Source organism: Parus major, chromosome 4A (genome assembly GCF_001522545.3).
Source record: "Parus major isolate Abel chromosome 4A, Parus_major1.1, whole genome shotgun sequence".
Classification (NCBI taxonomy): Eukaryota; Metazoa; Chordata; class Aves; order Passeriformes; family Paridae; genus Parus; species Parus major.
This window is the reverse complement of record NC_031772.1, coordinates 12,267,091-12,284,534: the sequence shown is the minus strand read 5'-3', so window position 1 is coordinate 12,284,534 and position 17,444 is coordinate 12,267,091. Positions and strand designations below refer to the sequence as shown.

At 37.9% G+C, this 17,444-nt stretch overlaps 1 protein-coding gene across 6 annotated transcripts in view; it reads right to left on the bottom strand.

Annotated features, from left to right (window-relative positions):
* Positions 1-1,184: 1,184 nt before the first annotated feature.
* The window catches only part of TBC1D8B (TBC1 domain family member 8B), a 32,956-nt gene continuing 16,696 nt past the window's right edge, over positions 1,185-17,444 (bottom strand). For 3 of the 6 annotated variants that reach the window (XM_015626188.2, XM_015626187.3, XM_033514038.1), the window contains 16 exons: positions 16,670-16,877; positions 14,885-15,052; positions 14,180-14,329; positions 12,894-13,044; positions 12,450-12,664; positions 11,884-12,001; positions 10,894-11,179; positions 9,535-9,664; positions 5,980-6,078; positions 4,755-4,823; positions 4,311-4,551; positions 3,598-3,663; positions 3,395-3,478; positions 2,504-2,560; positions 2,099-2,193; positions 1,354-1,764 (listed from right to left, as the gene is read on the bottom strand). In XM_015626188.2, the coding sequence (XP_015481674.1) occupies positions 1,354-1,764; positions 2,099-2,193; positions 2,504-2,560; positions 3,395-3,478; positions 3,598-3,663; positions 4,311-4,551; positions 4,755-4,823; positions 5,980-6,078; positions 9,535-9,664; positions 10,894-11,179; positions 11,884-12,001; positions 12,450-12,664; positions 12,894-13,044; positions 14,180-14,329; positions 14,885-15,052; positions 16,670-16,877 (2,548 nt within the window). Of the gene's footprint in view, positions 1,765-2,098; positions 2,194-2,503; positions 2,561-3,394; positions 3,479-3,597; positions 3,664-4,310; positions 4,552-4,754; positions 4,824-5,979; positions 6,079-9,534; positions 9,665-10,893; positions 11,180-11,883; positions 12,002-12,449; positions 12,665-12,893; positions 13,045-14,179; positions 14,330-14,884; positions 15,053-16,669; positions 16,878-17,444 lie in introns of all 6 variants that reach the window. The other 3 variants (XM_015626184.3, XM_015626186.3, XM_015626189.3) reach the window with 3 other exon arrangements.

Below are 17,444 nucleotides of genomic sequence, written 5' to 3'. Positions count from 1 at the left end.
CCAACTGCAATGATGGCATTTCGCATGTGCCTGTAACACAAGTCAGAAATTCTTTTTATTCCTCATTCACACTAGTATTGCAAGGAAAGCCTCAGAAAGATACCATCTCCATTCTACTTCTTTAAAAAAACATGCACAGTAAAAAAGTAATACTGCTCTGCAGCACTTTGCTATTGTTGTTAAAATACAAGCTCTTATCCTCCTCCTCTAAATGCATTCTAGCACCAGCTACCAAAGATTCAATGTCAACATTTCTCAGCTTTTACAGTGGCAGAGCTTTCCTCCACAGGATCTCTACTGTATCATATTTATATACTAAAAATTTCAAGTCAGATTCAAGGGGATCTTCTTGTTGCCTTGAATCCCAACAGATGGAAAATATTACAGCAGCAATAATCCAGAGTGCTATAGAAAATCAATAGTAATTACTGGGTTGAGATATGGACTCAGGGTAGGCAAAGAAGCAACTGCAATCTGTCTCTAAGCAGCTCAATAGTCAACACTCAGCTGCAGATGGCCTGTGCTTGAGTTTTCTAAACACCAACAAAACCCTACATTTCATCAACATGCTCCTAAGAAGCCAACAATGGCTCCTCTTGCCAGATAAAGTACAACCACCATGTGGTCAGACAGATTTAGTCACTGCCCCTTGATTTTAAACAATCAGTAGTATTAGTTTCTGCATCCTTGTGCTGCCTGGATGACCAAATAAGCTTCCATCCTTTTCACCTTTTCTTTGTAGGAGGATTTGGTATAAAAATGGGAAAGAGAGGCTGGAATCTGTTAGAGTCCAGACCCATGGACAACACCAAAGCAGAGGAATTGTGAGCATAGAACTTCCTTTTCTAACATCATGATCTTCTGCTACCACAACCTCTGTGCTTAGTCTTCACCCTGCTTTGACCCCAGTCCAAAAGCAATTTGGAAATAATTAATTAATGTGGAAGACAACCTCCAAGCTGCTGACACTCCTTTAAAGTGAAAAAGGGAAGGAGTCATTCCTTTTATCACAGTAATAGAAAAGAACCTTGAGAACACCTACTCTAACAACAGTCATTCAGACGGGTTTGTAACAGGTACACATCCAGTATCTCTAAGCAATGCTGCATGTTTTAATAACACAGTAAAGAACTTAATTAATATTCAGTCCCTTTTTTTTGAGTGAAACTTAGAACGCAAAAAAGTGACTGTGCTTCAAACTATTTTTATTTACTTTACATACCAATAATCTGATACTTAAAGCTAATTCTTCAGACTTCATTCCCTATGTCAACACCAGACCTGATTTCCATAGTTACAGGCTTCATTTGTAAGCACTTTACATTATTAATTCAGAGTCAAATGTAAAGAAAATTACACTCTGATTCTTGCTTTAAGTTGCAAATTCTTAGCACTCCCTATTTTAGCTTTTATGTCATGAGGTTTTTCAAAAAATCTCACAAAGGCTGGCTCATTTAATAAGGATGCCAGAATCTGTTCAAAGGCAAAAGACCATTCATGGTTCCCTTCCAAAGTCTGTGCTCTACTGCTTTCAGTCTGCTCAGAGCTCCTTTCCTCCTGCCTCTCTCCAGGCACTTCAGCAGCCATTTCTGTAACATTAACTGGACTTTTGACAGGTGATATGGGACTCTGCAGTCTTCTGCCAACTTCTTCCATTTTCAACAGGAGGCTGGTCACTGCTGCGATAGTCTGATACAACAGTTCCTCCTCAGGATCCCCACGGAACAGATTGTAGAGAGTTTTAGAGAACTGGATGAACTGAGACTGAGGAGAGATATAGAGGACACTGTTCAGAGAAGAGCAATACAACTGTACTGTTTCACTACCTGTTGTATTCTCAGTCCAGTGCCTGCTGCTGCCTGGCACCTGTTGCAGCTGCTTTAATGACAGCATGGACTAGCCCTGAGAAACCTATGTGTGTCTCAAAGTCCCTCTCTTGATACAGTACAGCAGTTTTAAAAAGCTATAGTCTAATGATTGATGTGAAGACTTGAAATTAAAGGGATACTACAAATCCTTCAGATTTAAGTCCTGTAACAGGACTTAAAGGGTAAACTTTCAAGACAAAATAGACTTAAATAAGACTCAGGCAGTTTACCTGATTCATTCTTGGCAAATCCTTGATGCTTTCTTTTTTAAGAAGTTCATCTTGCCATTGTTTCAGATACATCTGAATATCAACCTTCCCCTTCCCTTTTTGAAGGGGAAGAAGTGGGAAAAAAAAAAGTAAAAAAAAAAAGTCAACAAACAAACAAAGAGCTTCCCATGAGGGATGATAAGCAAAAGAACTGCCATCTTCAATGTCATTCCTTCTCAAGAGTGATGGGGCCAAGAACTACACAGGATCAGAGTTTACTTTTGCCCTTTTGCTCCCACAACTACACTTATGTAAAAGGATAGAATGTTAACAGTGTATTGTGGTTGATGTTATTTACTACGTCACCACACACTGTCCCAGCTCTACTCTCCCAAGTTACCAAATGTGCTATCAGGATTCTTTTACCTTTTTCTGGGCTGGTCTTCAAAGAATCACTTTCAAGATTATCCCCAACAGATGAAACTACAATTTAGGGGGGAAAAAAATATTTCAGAAAAAGGAACAATATTTTATTTCCCTTATCAAAAATTTCCCTTCCTTAAGGGGCAAGACACAATGTTCTCAGCACAGATGACATCAAGAAGAAACTACATGGTAAAATCTGCATAGTTTCTATAAAAATAGAAGCCACTGTGAGGCAGAAGATCACAAATGAAACTGCTATCAGTGACATAATTCTTATAATCTTCACGGTTCATTGAAGAGTAGCAGGAACAGTACCTAAATATCATCTACTTTGGGCAGATTTTAAAAACAAAAAAAAGGATCTATCTTCCCTATAAAAATCCCACAGATTTCAAGAGTATTTGAAACAGATTATTTTATCAACTCCATAAATTTACTAAACCTTTTTTAGCTCACTTGGTCTAAAATGAAAGCAAAGAATTTTTAAAAACTTGCTTATGTGCCTCAAAGTAAGTATGGATTTGGTATTTTCATTCTTGAAGCAGGAAATGCCATTCCATTATGCCTAGGATGCAAAAATGAAACAGCCACCACTTCAACACCACAATAGACTGCCTACAATGCTGAAAAATGTCCACCAAATACATTCCCCTATTTCCAGGTAAACACCCACAGGCCTTTGAATTCAACCATCAGATGAGGTCCATAAATTCTCCACAATTTTATTAAATTTTAACTACCTACAGAAGATCTTCACAAGGGATTCTGTTAACAGGGATATGATTTACTGGACTTAATTAGTTTTCAGAAGAGAGCTCCCCATTTTTCACAGGATAATTAATAGATTCTTTCTAGTATTCTACAGGCAAAACCTCACACTCTGCAGCTTACCACTGAGCTGGCTGAAGTAGATCAGTTCTTCTTTTGAAAGCTCATCCCCTTTGGAAGGATTTAGAGATTCTACTTCAGTAAAAGCTGCAATAAATGATTGAATAATGTGAGTTCATGGTTAATGCCCAGGCATTACCAAAGCAGTGATAATGATGACAAAAACCAGAGGCAGCTCTCCCCAAATGCCACTGTTTCTCACTTACCTGGAGGGATGTGCAACTTAAAAAGAAGCTTGAGTTTGTCAGTGAAGCTTCCATTATACATCATATCTGTTAGGGGAAAGGACAGTCTATTCAACTGGACCAAACTTTAAAACACCCTTTTAACCTAAACAAATACAACCTAGGGAGGTTGGAACTGGACATGTGCCCTGCCTTACAGGGAATATAATTAGATACGAAGATTCATGAGCATACTGTCACCTGTGGCTGAGCTTGGGGTTAGCCTACACTGACGAAAGAACACTATTAATGTCTATGACTTACTAAAATAAAACCACAGCACCAAACAAATACAGCACTAATGTCTTAGCATTTCCCTTAAAGTTTTGTTTCCTGAACAATACCACTTTGAAAACAAGATGAAAGAAACAGAGCAGTAAGTCAAGAAAACTTTCAGTTCCCCAGAGGTATAAGGCATTGGTCATCCTGCACAATCTGTGTATAAGATTACTTAGTATGAAAATTTATCATAAACCAAACAGGCTGGACAGTGAGATCAGACCATTCTTAATTTCTGGATATTTTGATGGCCAAGCCATATTTAAACTTAATCTCCAAGAGGGAATTATTCTGTCTAATAAGAATCACACTATTTGACACTGTGTTAAGAGACTAAGTCTCCTCAGCTTTCTGTGTAAGTGTATGGAAGGTGATATACCCTAGGACTAGTGCTCATGTATGTTTTGTTGCCATACCAAGAACACAGGCAAATTGTTTGAAGTTTATAAGGCAGTTGGAGCTCTCATCCATCAGTCGGAATGTCCACAGGGCCAGGGAGTCTCTGTTTGCACAGTGTGACCAGGGGCTCAAGAGATGGCAGAGAAGCCTGAACTGCTCACAATCAATCCGGTACTGGTCAAGGTAGGGAAGACTAGCATCGTGATGTTGTAGGACAGGACTATTTGCACTCCAGTAACAGGAAAGAAAATGCTCCTTCTGCAAAGCAAAGGTAAAACATTAGATTTTAGGAAAAAACAAGTCTCTCTGGGGGAAAGGTATGAGGAGCTAACTATATAAGCAATAGTACAGCTGGCATGTAAAACATATATTGAGTCTAACCTTCATCTCTATTTATTAAAACCATTTCAAAGCTTACCGTTAAGATGGCTGTTTAGTAAGTGCAGAAAATGGCAAATTACCTTGAATAATTCATAAAGCTCTTCAAGATCACTAGGACTGAATTTTACTTCTTGAGACACAACACGTAGCTGAAACAAAATTAAGAAAAAATTAATTTATGTGTCTCCCCTTCTTGGAATAAAGCCTGTAGAATAAAATTATGGAAGACTTAACATTACATTCAGAGACACTGTTTGCATACTCCAGGTTTTGGCATGTTACAAGTAAGAATAGCACTTCTTCTAAAAAATAATCAGAAGATTATAGATTAAAATAAATAATTTCTCAAAAAAGAGAAAAGCTTAAGCCTAGTCATGTTACTAACATACATGGAGCGTACACTATGAAACCCAGGAGATAAAACTCAATTATTTATAACTACATAACACATAGCTTCTTTTAAATGGACAAATGCATGTTGAGCTCTCAACAGTGAAGATGAATCCTCATTTTTTTTAAATTATAAAAAAATTGTTCACAGCTTTTAAAAAGCAAAGTTTGGTATAAGACCAGCTTCCTACTTCACAATATATATGTATTGTAAAATTAATTACAACAATATCACCTTAGCATAGCCACCAGCAATTAGTTTCTGTTGCTATAAGCCACATATACTACAGAAAGAAGCACTGGGTGGTGGACAGACAAGTATTATCATAAAGTATAGGAAATGAGCCACTGTAGAAAATAGGCAAACAAAGGAAGCTACTCATAACCTACACCTTCATTGGTGTAGAGCAGTCTGAACTGAAAGGGAGACAGGCAGATGGAGAAGTGCCACATTACCAGACATTCACACACAACATAAAAAAAAGCAACCCCTGTTGAATGCACTACAATAACCTCTTCAGTGCTGCTTCCCAGAGCAAAAATGCATGTGCTTGATTGTTTTAGTGTATGACGCTCGATGCCTCTAATAGAAAAGTATTAACATCAGCAGACAGAAATACAGGTCAGCCTGTTCCAAGCCACACAAAGTGTCAGAGGTACGCCAGCCTTTACAAGTGGTTTGCAATGGTATTACTTGTAACAAGACCAGGAGATCGTGATGTGATTTACAGACTGAAAATATCACAGGCCAAGCCTCAGTTAACAGACACCCTGCAGACATGGGGGAGTTCTATATAAATTAATATATAAATTTTATATAAAATCATATATTTGGCCCTGGAAACTGCAGGACTTTTCAGAACCTTACAAAAGTGAATGAATTTTATCAAGCTGACACTCTTCCAAGTCACTCACCACATTCTGCTTGGTCATAGTTTCCAAGGTCTGGATCACATAAAGCCTGTTCCTGCAGCGCAAGCTCTCAACATCCTCATAGCGAATATCACCGTATCTCTAAGAAGAAAAGCATCATTCGATGCAATCAACTGTTGGGAGACACATCTAAACAAGTATTTTTGTCTTTCTTGCATCTAAGCACAACACAGGCATGGACACAAAGGAAGATCACAGAAACTCTGAGGAAAAAATAATTTATTAGAGCACTAACACTCTCCTTAACCAGTGTAATTTTTAAAAGTGTTTCAGAGAGCAACGGAGAAAGAAGAAAATGGAGTAGGTCCCTGTGTGGGAGGACAAAGAAAGGGATTTTACTGTGTGTTGGCTCTCTACCCAACTCTGCTATCACATGGTGACTACTACTGCAAGGCAGGAAAGTCTAAGATGTGCATGTTGTCAGGGACTGAAGTTCACTCCAGTGTAATTAAGAAATCAGCTAAGTAATTTCTGAATCATTCCTGGCTTCCTCTGTAATTTCTAAAGGACATGAAAGGTGTCTGCACATTGGAGTGAATAAATGCATTTACCTTTAAGGAAAAGTGGGATAGGGAGGAAAAACTAGAAACAAATTACCAGAGAAATCTAAACAATTAAAATCTAAATAGAAACTAGGAGATCAAAACAGAACAACATTCTTTATCAAGACCACATCAAATTTATTAAATTTCCTTTTATGAAGAAATTCAGTAGATTCAACTTCTCTTCTGTAAGTTTTTTGACACTTTTTAGCAGCCCAGGCAATCAGGAAGACATGGTCTAACCACGACCACCATGCACCACGGGCAAAACTGCTTCTAATAAGAAGCTTTGAGAACAAATGAGTGATAAACAACCAAATCAGGCAGGACTTCCAGAAGCTTTTCTACAGTGTGTTTGTCCCCTTACAAGCAATGTCCTTTAAACAAGATACGAAAAACTGCAACACAGGCAGAAGAGTTTGAGCACATTAACTTTGAAGAAAGGTTAAAGGAACTGGTTTTTTAAATCTAGAAAAAGAATAGATCTGGAAATTCCCTTTTGGGTGAGCAATCTGTTAAGACTCATTCTTCTCACTTAGTCATGATAAGGCTGGACTCCAACTGAGCAGCCTCATCTGGCTGTCCCTGCTCACTGGGACATCATCAAGGGGGTTGGATTAGATGGTCTTTAAAGGCCCCTGCCACTCCAAACTATTCTATAATTGATTCTGTGACCAGACTTGAAAGGGTAAATGATGAACAACCATCTAATAGTAACAAGGAACTATGGAGAAACCACAGCCAACTCTCCTCAGTAGTGCTTTATGAACATCCAAGAGAAATTATACTAGATATTTTCCCATGTGGGCAGAGAAATCCTTTGATTGACTAAAGTTTTTACACATTTTCTTTTGTGGAACTGTTTTAACAACACTAGACTTTTTAAAGGGTGATCTGGGTGGATGCTGGACAGGAAGCTGAACAGGACAACCTGCTGAGTTTTCTTCTACAACTGTATTTCTATGTTCCTGTGGAGACCGCCACTAGTATATTTCTCACTTGAAACACAGTAGAAGCAGAGAGAAAGTGCATCTCTCAATTGTAATTCATTCACTGGTCTGGCTTCTGAGCACTGATATTGGGCAATGGCCTTAGTAAGAATATAAAAGCAATATATAATGAAAATCTGAATTAATTTAATGTCATAAAATGTTATACAGTCTTGCATTTAAAAATGTAGTTCAGTTTCATTCCTTTAACTCAAGCACACATGCAGATTCTCTGGTAGTCTAATCATGCCTGATCTGCATGTGTGCGTGAGTTAAACGAATGAAACATTTTAAAATTCAACTCCATACCTTTTCGCTTAAACTTGTTTCTTGTGAACACCTGTATAAACAATAATATTACAGGGAGTATCTCTGTTCACATCTTTATAATTTGTAACCCATTTGAAGAATGACAACTCTCCATTGAAGCAATCTTCCCATTTCAATTTTTTTTTTTATTTTATTACCACAGTGCTATGAAAATAAAACCCTTCACCAGACCGCAACTGTGGTGAGATTAACTGTCTGGTCAAAATGGAAAGCAGGAAATTGACTCTTACTTCGTATGAGCAGTTCTCAAATATGAAACACTTGCCAGCACTGAAGAAACCCAGTTTCAACTGATGGCAATAATTTCCATGAGAAAAAAGGGGCTGTGAGATAGAAACTGGGATATGGGCCTAGGAACAGGGCTGTGGAAGATTCAAATTCAAAGATCTGCCCAAAACAATGTTCAAAACTCTTATCAGTGACTATTGATTTGGTGCAGTCTCCTGCAGAAGAAAGTGAGTTTTTGTTTTTCAGTCATGATCCCACCTCTATAAAAGCTTCAACTAACACTTTCGAATGCAATATACAGCACTTCATTATTTACCATTTCTGGTCTCTATTCTGCAAGTATTCATCCTCACCTTGAGCTTTCAACTTTTTTTTCAAGAATCTTACAGCATTTTCCAAATATGACTCTTCAGTATAACATTCTTGTAAAACAATACTATAGTAGAACAGACTTTTGTATGATTAACCCAGTGCTACAGAGACAGTTGCAAGCAAAACTGAGTTTCTGTTTCTTGATATTGTTCACCCCATTAAAAGCAGCACCCTCTTCTTAGGAAAAAAATCAAAGAAGACAGTTTTTAAATTTTACAAATTACAGTTAGTTAATCTTTTCTGAGTGTCAAGGTCAGGACACTTTTTCTAAAGAGATGTACTTTTTTTACTAAACACATGACTGGGAATCAGAAAACAAAAGAAGTATCACACAGATAAAAGAAACCAGTTAACAGAAAAAGCAAACTGTGAACTTATCTTTTCTCTCAGCTTGCCTTTCACTTCCAGTGGTCTGAACAGAAACCTATTTACAAATAGATTAATACTCTGATTCACATGATGGGAAGAGAAAAAAATGTCTCATAGAAATCTGGGGACAAAAATGAGAAACTAGATTTCCTCCCCAGTGCAGAGCTCCAAAGCTTAATATTGCAGAAAATAAACTAGCAAATTGAAAGAAAATACTACATGAGCATACCTGGTCGTCTTCATACAACACATCTCTAGATGCCATTTAACTCATACCATAAACTACTCAGATACACAGCTTCCCATATATATTATGTCAAAAGTTACCAGTATCTGCAATGTGCAGTAGTCAATCTCCAATTAGTATAACACAAAGGCTGTCTCTGTATTTTGTCATTTACTTAATATACTAATAATAGGGAAGAGGGATGGTAAAACATGACCTGTGATGAATCTTGGGAACTCTACTCAGGACAGACTAGAAAGCACCTTCCTGGCACTTGAAAACCCAAAACAACAGAAAAGCAAACCTATCTCACAACCTGTAAGATTTTCAGTGAGGGTCAACAAAATACAGAGCCAAATTTCTACTATTACAGACAGCCTTTTCTACCCTAGTTTGTACAATGCAACTACACTGTTTCAAAGTAGCCCATGAAACATTAAAACTGCACACGATGCAAAAACATGCCCACAAGAACACATACTTCATTTGATTCTTGGATCAAATCAGTGATGTCCACTTTTGGATGGTCACTCTTTGTATCACTGAGATTGGAGCCCTGCTGCACAGCTGGAGGTAAAGGACTGTCTTTGTTAGTGACACTGTCAAAAAATCTGCACAAAGCAAACATATAAGAAATTAGCAAGAACCAGTTTATCACAAACATTACAGTATATATAATAACAGTAACATTGGTATCTACTGAAGAAAAAGCCTGCAGACAATGGGAAAGAACAGTATCAGTCAGCAGCATGTGCTGTAATAGTAACAAAGATACACAAACATGGGAACTGCCCACCCAGAGAAGGTTGTAGAGCTTCTAGCTTTGGGAGTTTTTAAGACTGAGCTTATGTCATCTAATGGTAGCAGGAAATTAAACCAGACTCTTTCCAAGGTCCCTTCCACTTGGCATTCCCCTGGTTTTCTAATCCATATAGCAAGGTTGTGCTAACTGGCACAGAGAAAAAAGCTGGTCCTGAACTGTGAACAAGACAATCTTAATTCCCCCAGATGTATAAGCCAAAGACATGCCTGATCTGTACCTGCTTATCACACCTACATAACCAGCCTAAAAAGATCCAGTGGGGATGCCAGATTTTACAATAACACCAGACTGCATGATCTCGTAACAAAAACTACATTTTCTACAATAATTCTGTAGCTCCTACCCCATTCAAACATGCAACATATAAAAGCCTCACTAAACAGAAATTCTTATTATCAGTTATTAACAGTCACAACTCATTAAGTCCTATAGCAAAGTCCATGATACACAACCACAGCATCAACAAAAGAATTTAGTTAATGAAGAAAAAACTGTACAAGTTTTTTTTTGCAGTATGTCATTTTAAAGCACACATCATGTTGCTAACAGAACAAACATCTTGTCATGATTGAGGTCATCACATTTTTTTTGTCTTATTTCTGTTTTAAGCCATTAACAGCAGAGGATTCAGCAGCCTAAACTACAAGAACTATGCTGAAGAACTTGCTGCCTGTAAGTTGATGTCTGGAACAGTCAAAATGTGCTTTAGATCATCTCATGAAGGGAAGCTGCCTTCTAGACATGATATAAATTCAAGGTAAAAAACACATTGCTTTTTCTTTAAAATTCATGAAAAAGTTATGGTTTTAGAAGAACTTGAATATAGGATGGGATTTTCAGAGGATCCAAGCCCACTTTCCAGCCACCTCTTCCAGAATTTCAGCCTGAGATGAACACTAGCCCCTTTGAAGCCTTTGTCAGTCTTGAGATGTCTCCTCAGCTACGTCAGAATGACTTATCTAAATGCAATTATAGCAGCTGCTATGTAGCCTGAAAGAGTAACAGTTACACTAATACCTGTTGAGAATAGTGACTGCTTCTGCATCATCCTTACAAGTGAGCAACTTCCCCATGTTGTATTCCAGCACTGCAAGGCCCAGCTGCAAGATTGCCTTTATTCCATCATAGAAGAAACAGTCCATCACATTGACTGCACTTTCAATTGGCAGCACACTGATAAAAAGGGTAAGGAACCAGGAGAGAGAGACCGAGGAGAAAAAAGTCATGTCCGTCATGTGGTCTGTCAACTGAGGCAGGTGAACCCTGATGAGCTCCTCAAACACTGCCTGATCTACCAAGGCACCTGCAGGGAAAGGATAACAAAACCACCACCCAAATCTTAACATAGAGAAGCACACTTCTCATAGCACCAGCCAGAAGCAAAGTTCCTGTTCTAGTGCAGCTTTGTTGTACAAGCACACACAGGCCCAGTTGCATAGAACCATTGGCTCCTTCCCCCATGCTGGAAGCTGTGCTTTCCATGCATGGGGCCAGAGCCTTGAGCATGCTTGAAGTGTGTTTGCACTTTGGTGACTGCATGGTTGCTTCCACTAACTCTCCTGACAGCCAATACATTCCCTCTGTAACAGGAGAGACTTCACACCCCATTTTCTTCTAACATATACACCTATAAAGACTGCATATGAGATCAAAGTCCAATCTGGACCTGAAGTAACTCCTTTTCTCTTATCTAAACTGGCTAAGTTTCAAATAAATAGTATGAATTGCAGTTATAATTCCATAAGAACAGTATAAAAGTCTAGAAATATTCTATTCTTAGAACACCAACAATATCTGAAAATCACATCCATGTCTATTTAAGGAAGAGTCACAGGACGTTCTCTGTAACCTCCATTTTCTACTCCACAACCAAAACAAATGCAATGGTTTCTCTCCACTTGTCAGTCTTCAGCTCATTCCTTACATTTGTTCTTAATGAAGAATCACTGGCATTCAGTATAGCTAGACATTCAATTCAAGATAGATAAAGAAGCAAATGGATGTTACCAATGATTCGGCGATTGAAATAATCAGGAAGCATCCTTTCACACACAGCAACCAAAAGCCAGAATGCTTCCTCCTCTTTAGCATACAGCAGAAGCACTGATGTCAGAATATTCATTGCCTGCAACATTCAAACAGGAGAGGAAACATTTAAGAGAAAAGACAGTGAAAACACAACTGGTATTATTTCTTAGAATTTGTATTTCTGAAAGAACTTTACAGCACATTTTTAAAGTGCTGGGATAACCTACAGCCATATCCAGGACAAGAGTTTTACTTCTATGTTATTAAATACAGAACAGAGTATGTAAAGTTCATAAAAATATTTTTAAGTGCTATATGTCTGGTTAGAATGCAAATGCACATATTAAGTGGACGACAGCATTTATAAATTAACTCAAGTATAATGTAAAAACTCATTTTACACAATGGCATGAAATAAGCAAAGTAAGTGAACTACTAAGCATGAAACTATTCCACATTTCTGTGACAGATTTTATGAGGTACTACCAGCCTGCCAACATAAGCTAGTATTTCAACAACCAAACTAAGACTCTAAACTGCTATACCTGACAATACCCAATTTGTGGATTCCTGAACGCATAAGCTGTAAGAACTCTCCTGAGAGCAGAAATTCCTGTGTCACTTTGAAAAGCAGGATGTTCAGGTAGGGAGCGACGTAAATCTCGTTCAATTTCGTCAGTAGCCAAAGTGCATGTTCCTAAGGATTTTTCCACCAACTCAGTGTAATAACCAGGGTTGGATGCCATATCATTTACAGCACCTGTAAATAAAAACATTGCATTGCACAGTATTAGAGGAAAACAGTAAAGCAGTAATTTGTTTGCAATTTGTGTAAAAATTTTGGTGATTACTAAGGTACCTCATGAATTTCCAGATATTACTGAAGTAATGTGTCAGAGTAATTCTACTGAAATGAATGGAATCACTCAGCAATGAAAGTTGCTGACTCCCAAATGATGACTCCCAAAATGAAACTTGTTATGAAATACCTGAGAAGAGTAGCCATAGTTCTCCTCTCAATGCCTCTGGGATGCCTCTTACAACTAGGTCTCGAGTCCTCTTTGTTCGAAACATACTGACTCCATGGCCCAGTTCTGCAAACAGGATGTTCCACGACTGTTCCTTCATTTTTTCTTTCAACTACAAAAAGCAGAAGATAACAAGCATTAAGTATACTGGTAGATTCTCCTCAGGATTCAGAGAACAAAAGTAAATTTTGCTCACAGTTATATTCATATAAACTGTAAACTGAGGCTTTGGCATCCATATTGATGTGTGAAATGAGTGCTGAAGCAAATCAGAGCAAAATCCAGCCTATGCAGAGCACAAATTCAGCATAAAATGCCATCTTACACATGACCTACTATTCTTCAAAGTACGTTCATACAAGATGAGACAGAAGGTAGGTCTAATCCAGTATCCCATCTGACAGAAACCAACAACTGCTACAGCACAGGAAGTGTGGGTGTGTCAAACAGACATTTCTCTGAAGCAAAGCAACTGTTGATCAGGTGCTAAAGCCCATGTGAGGCTCCAGGGCAGAGACAGGGTGAATGTCACCACAACAATTTCTGTGCATGCACCACTAAGATTTAACATTGTTAAAGTGATTAAAGGTGCTGAAAGGAAAAGTAGATTTTGTTCACTTTTGTTCAACATACTATAAAAAGCAGGATTTAAAAATCTGGACTCCCTTTTGTCCTGCTCAAAGGTTATTTATTTTCTGGTATTTCTAATATAAATAATTTTAAGTTACTCAGTTCTACTGAAAGACTTATTTTGAAATAAAACCTGTCTTTTTGCACATACTATGGAAAAGCAAAAATTGGATGTTCTGCTGCAAAAACAATCACATAAATATCTCCAGAGCATAACTTTGTTAGACAGTGGTGCAGAAGAAGAAAACAAGTTAAGTCAATTTCTTAGAACACTCTCCTTGCTCCCAGAGAGTTTGTAGTGATTTCGTATCTTGAAAATTCGATGGAAATGCAACATGATCATTATCATAAAACAAACAGCCAACTCTTCCCTGAAGGGTGGAAGAGCAGGAGAAATTAACTCCATGAAGATAAGGCATATCATTATTAGACAAGATGAGCAGAAAATTGAATGGAGCTATGAAGAAGCACCCTGTGGACTCCAAATACAAAAAATGCAGATGCAAGAAGCCTGGCAAAGCCCCCAAGGAAATCAGCAGCCTGGCTGGAATTCATTTTTATATACTTCACTCCTTTCCAATTTGATTCCAAAAACTGTTGGCCATTTCATCCCTTACCATTTTAGAGTCAAGGTTCTCAGCATCCTGAGTATGGTAGACAGTCATTAGTGCTTCTGTACTGACAGTTTTACTGTTATCTTTCTGGCCCATCTTTGACTGTCCTGCACCAAAATCCTTTGGACTGTCAGCCGCAGAACCAGCTGCAACCTTGAAAAAAATTTAACAATGGTACTCATAATTAACAAACAATTCTCCAAGAAGCAGCACTGATACCAGACCATCATTGTTCCTTATATTAAGTTACAAGTGCCAGATACAGACTTCTAAAATAAATTAAAAACAGCAGTCCCTGCTCTGCACAGCTGGGCTTTCAGGAGGCTGCACTTAGGAAAAAAGCCATCTCTCAGGCAAAAAACGAAATTATGAAAGGAAAAATATTCATAAAGAGAAGTGAGAATATGAGACAAAGGCCTGACCATCCATCACCACCAAAAAAAACCCCATTCATACAGTGAACTATATAGAAAACCCAACAGCATTTAAAAAACAGCATTACAGCTGGAGTTGTTTTTCAAAACCTGATGAAAAACACGGTAAAAGAACCCAAACCAGAATGCATTCACAACAGCACCATTGTCCAACTCATTCTCTTTCACATGGGCAGAGTTATTTACTTTTTTAAACCTTAAAACCAGACTGAATGAGTACATGACTCATTCCTGTGAACACATTCTAAGAAATTAGAATTGCCAGAGCAGTTACCTCAGTACTTATGACATGTTGTGGACTCACAGTTGCATTGCATTTCATTCTGAGCTTTGCCACAAGCAGTCCAAAATCTCTCACCTCTGTGAAACGAAAAGCTGTTTTCCCTTTGGTACTAATGCTGACTCCTCTATTGGCTTGATCTGCTTTATTTACCCCTGTGACCTATGGAACCAAGGACACATAGCATAAATTAAGCAAGGAATTTTACCTGCTTATTTATAAGAGAGAAAACCTGTTAAGAACACATATGTAAATGAAACAGCATATGAAACACACAAGGAGACTAGGTAATACAAGTTACAAGTTGAAAGCTCAATTGTCTGTAGCTATTTTAGCAAAATGCACTAAGTATTATGTAACAGATTTTTGACAGAGCACCAGAAATTTTCAAAAAAGGTTTTCCCAGCAGTGAGTGCTCAGCTTATTTGAAAACCTGGGGTCCTACCTGCTGAAGCAGATGCTTTTTTCTTACCATACAAAAGCAGAGAAAACATGATTTTTGTAAGTAATCAAATTAAACAAGTTTTACAAGACTGAACTTCCCCTGAGAATACCCTGTCAAAACATCTGTCATAACACATAACAGCTGATTTTATTGTCATGATGGAACACTTACAGCTTAGAGCAGTTAAAACAGTTTAATCATGGAAGTTCAAGTGACAATCATGAGAATCTAGACTGACTGGCATTGCTGATGTATTCATATTTTTAAAGGTAAAGAACAGAAAACCACTGAGAACATTGTTATAGGTAAAGAAGGAAAGACCACTGAAATGAGGTAACTGCAGACCTGTAGAACAAATAGTGAGGGTTTGACAGTCCATAAGAATAAATTTAGAGCCAGCTCCTTTAACACCGCCTCTTATGATATGGAAGTCTATTATTTGCAGCACTCTTTATAGATAATCAAATAAACTGCTTTATGTAGGTGAGGAACACCAAGTGTATTGCTGAAATTAGTACAGCTCACCCCCTATGTCAGGTGTCTTATGTTAGGCAGTATGTACACACGGCATGTAAAGCAATTAAGGAGCAATTATAGAACATGGTTTATTTGTAGGCTGTTGTAAAATGTGTCTGGTGTTGATGAAAAGCTTTTAACACTGGAAGACTGAAATGTGGCAATGTCCTAGATCACATGAAGCCAAGACAGGAAATGAAGAGGGTTGGCTGTTTTTTCCCCAGAATTTATTCTGCAGTCAACTAGAGCACTCTACAGAAATTCCAAAGCTGTGTCCTTTGCTATATGTCTTTATTCTGTCCTTACAGTCTGTTGAGATTGTCAGATGTAATGGCATTGCTACTTACTCACTTAACAACTGGATTTTCCCCCAGACTTTTGAACAGTCAGCACTGCTCAACTACTGCAAAAAAATTGCACTACTGAGCTGAGAAACCCATCAGTGTGATTACTAACCTTCAAAATCCTCTACCCACTACAATTCTTCTTACCTTGAGAACGTATCATTAACTCACCTACGAGTTTTTTCATTTAATAAAAAAAAGGATTCTGATTTTTTAATAAAAAATTTGGATTCTGTACTAAGCTACAGAAATAAGAGTAAATAGAAAAGAGAAGTAAGATAGAGAAACAAATCTAAAACATGAAAGTGGTTCCAGAAACCTACAAACAGAATTCCTACATGTAGTATCCAGGGTAGGGGGAAATACATGACATCACATAAAACAAGGAAATTCTAATGAAAATCTGCTAAAGTGGCATTAAACTGTACAACTGCAAAACTGGTATAACTGACTCTGATTTGTAGTTTGCATTACCTCTCTCAATGGAATGATCACACTGCACAGGCTGCCATCCTGGCTAGCAAAGCAGATGTAGTTTTCTGAAATGCACATTTTCCCAAGGGTGTTACAATGACTGAAAGGAACCCATAAGAAGCACTCATGAACTTCCTTCAAGGACTCTTCTTTAGGTAACCTGAAAAATGCACTAAACTGCTCACTGTGGGCATGGCTCTCCAGGCCTCTGGATTAAAAACAAAACACATTGGTAGAAAAGGGAAAACAAAAATTAAATCAGTTTTAAATGTCTTTACAAATACGAAAGTCACAAGTATTTGGGAAAAGACAGTAAAACATCATGCTCTCCTCTCCCATAATCTATGAGGTCAGTCTGGAGGGTTCAATGCTTTTCTTGAAGAGGCAACAAAGGGCAGAACTACACCTACCTGTACATCCACTTAACAAAGTATTTAAATATGTCACCACATAAGACCAGATTCAATAATGTTCTTATACAGTAGAGCAATACAGGACCTAAAGGTAGTGCAGAAAAGATACTAAGAGCATAATATGCTCTGTTTCCCCACACATCAGAATAATCATTTAAAACTAGAACAAGTTTTGGCTTGAACAGAGGGTTAATTAGCTAGAAATGGAACACATGTGTCGCCCTGAAAACTCAGCTTCTGAGCTTGCTGACATGGTTTTCTAAGGACTTTCCCAGGACAGTAACTGTAAACATAGATATGTGTGCATTCTTTCTGTTACACGTCTTCTGATGGGCATTTCTTATGGCCAGTGCAGTGAGAAA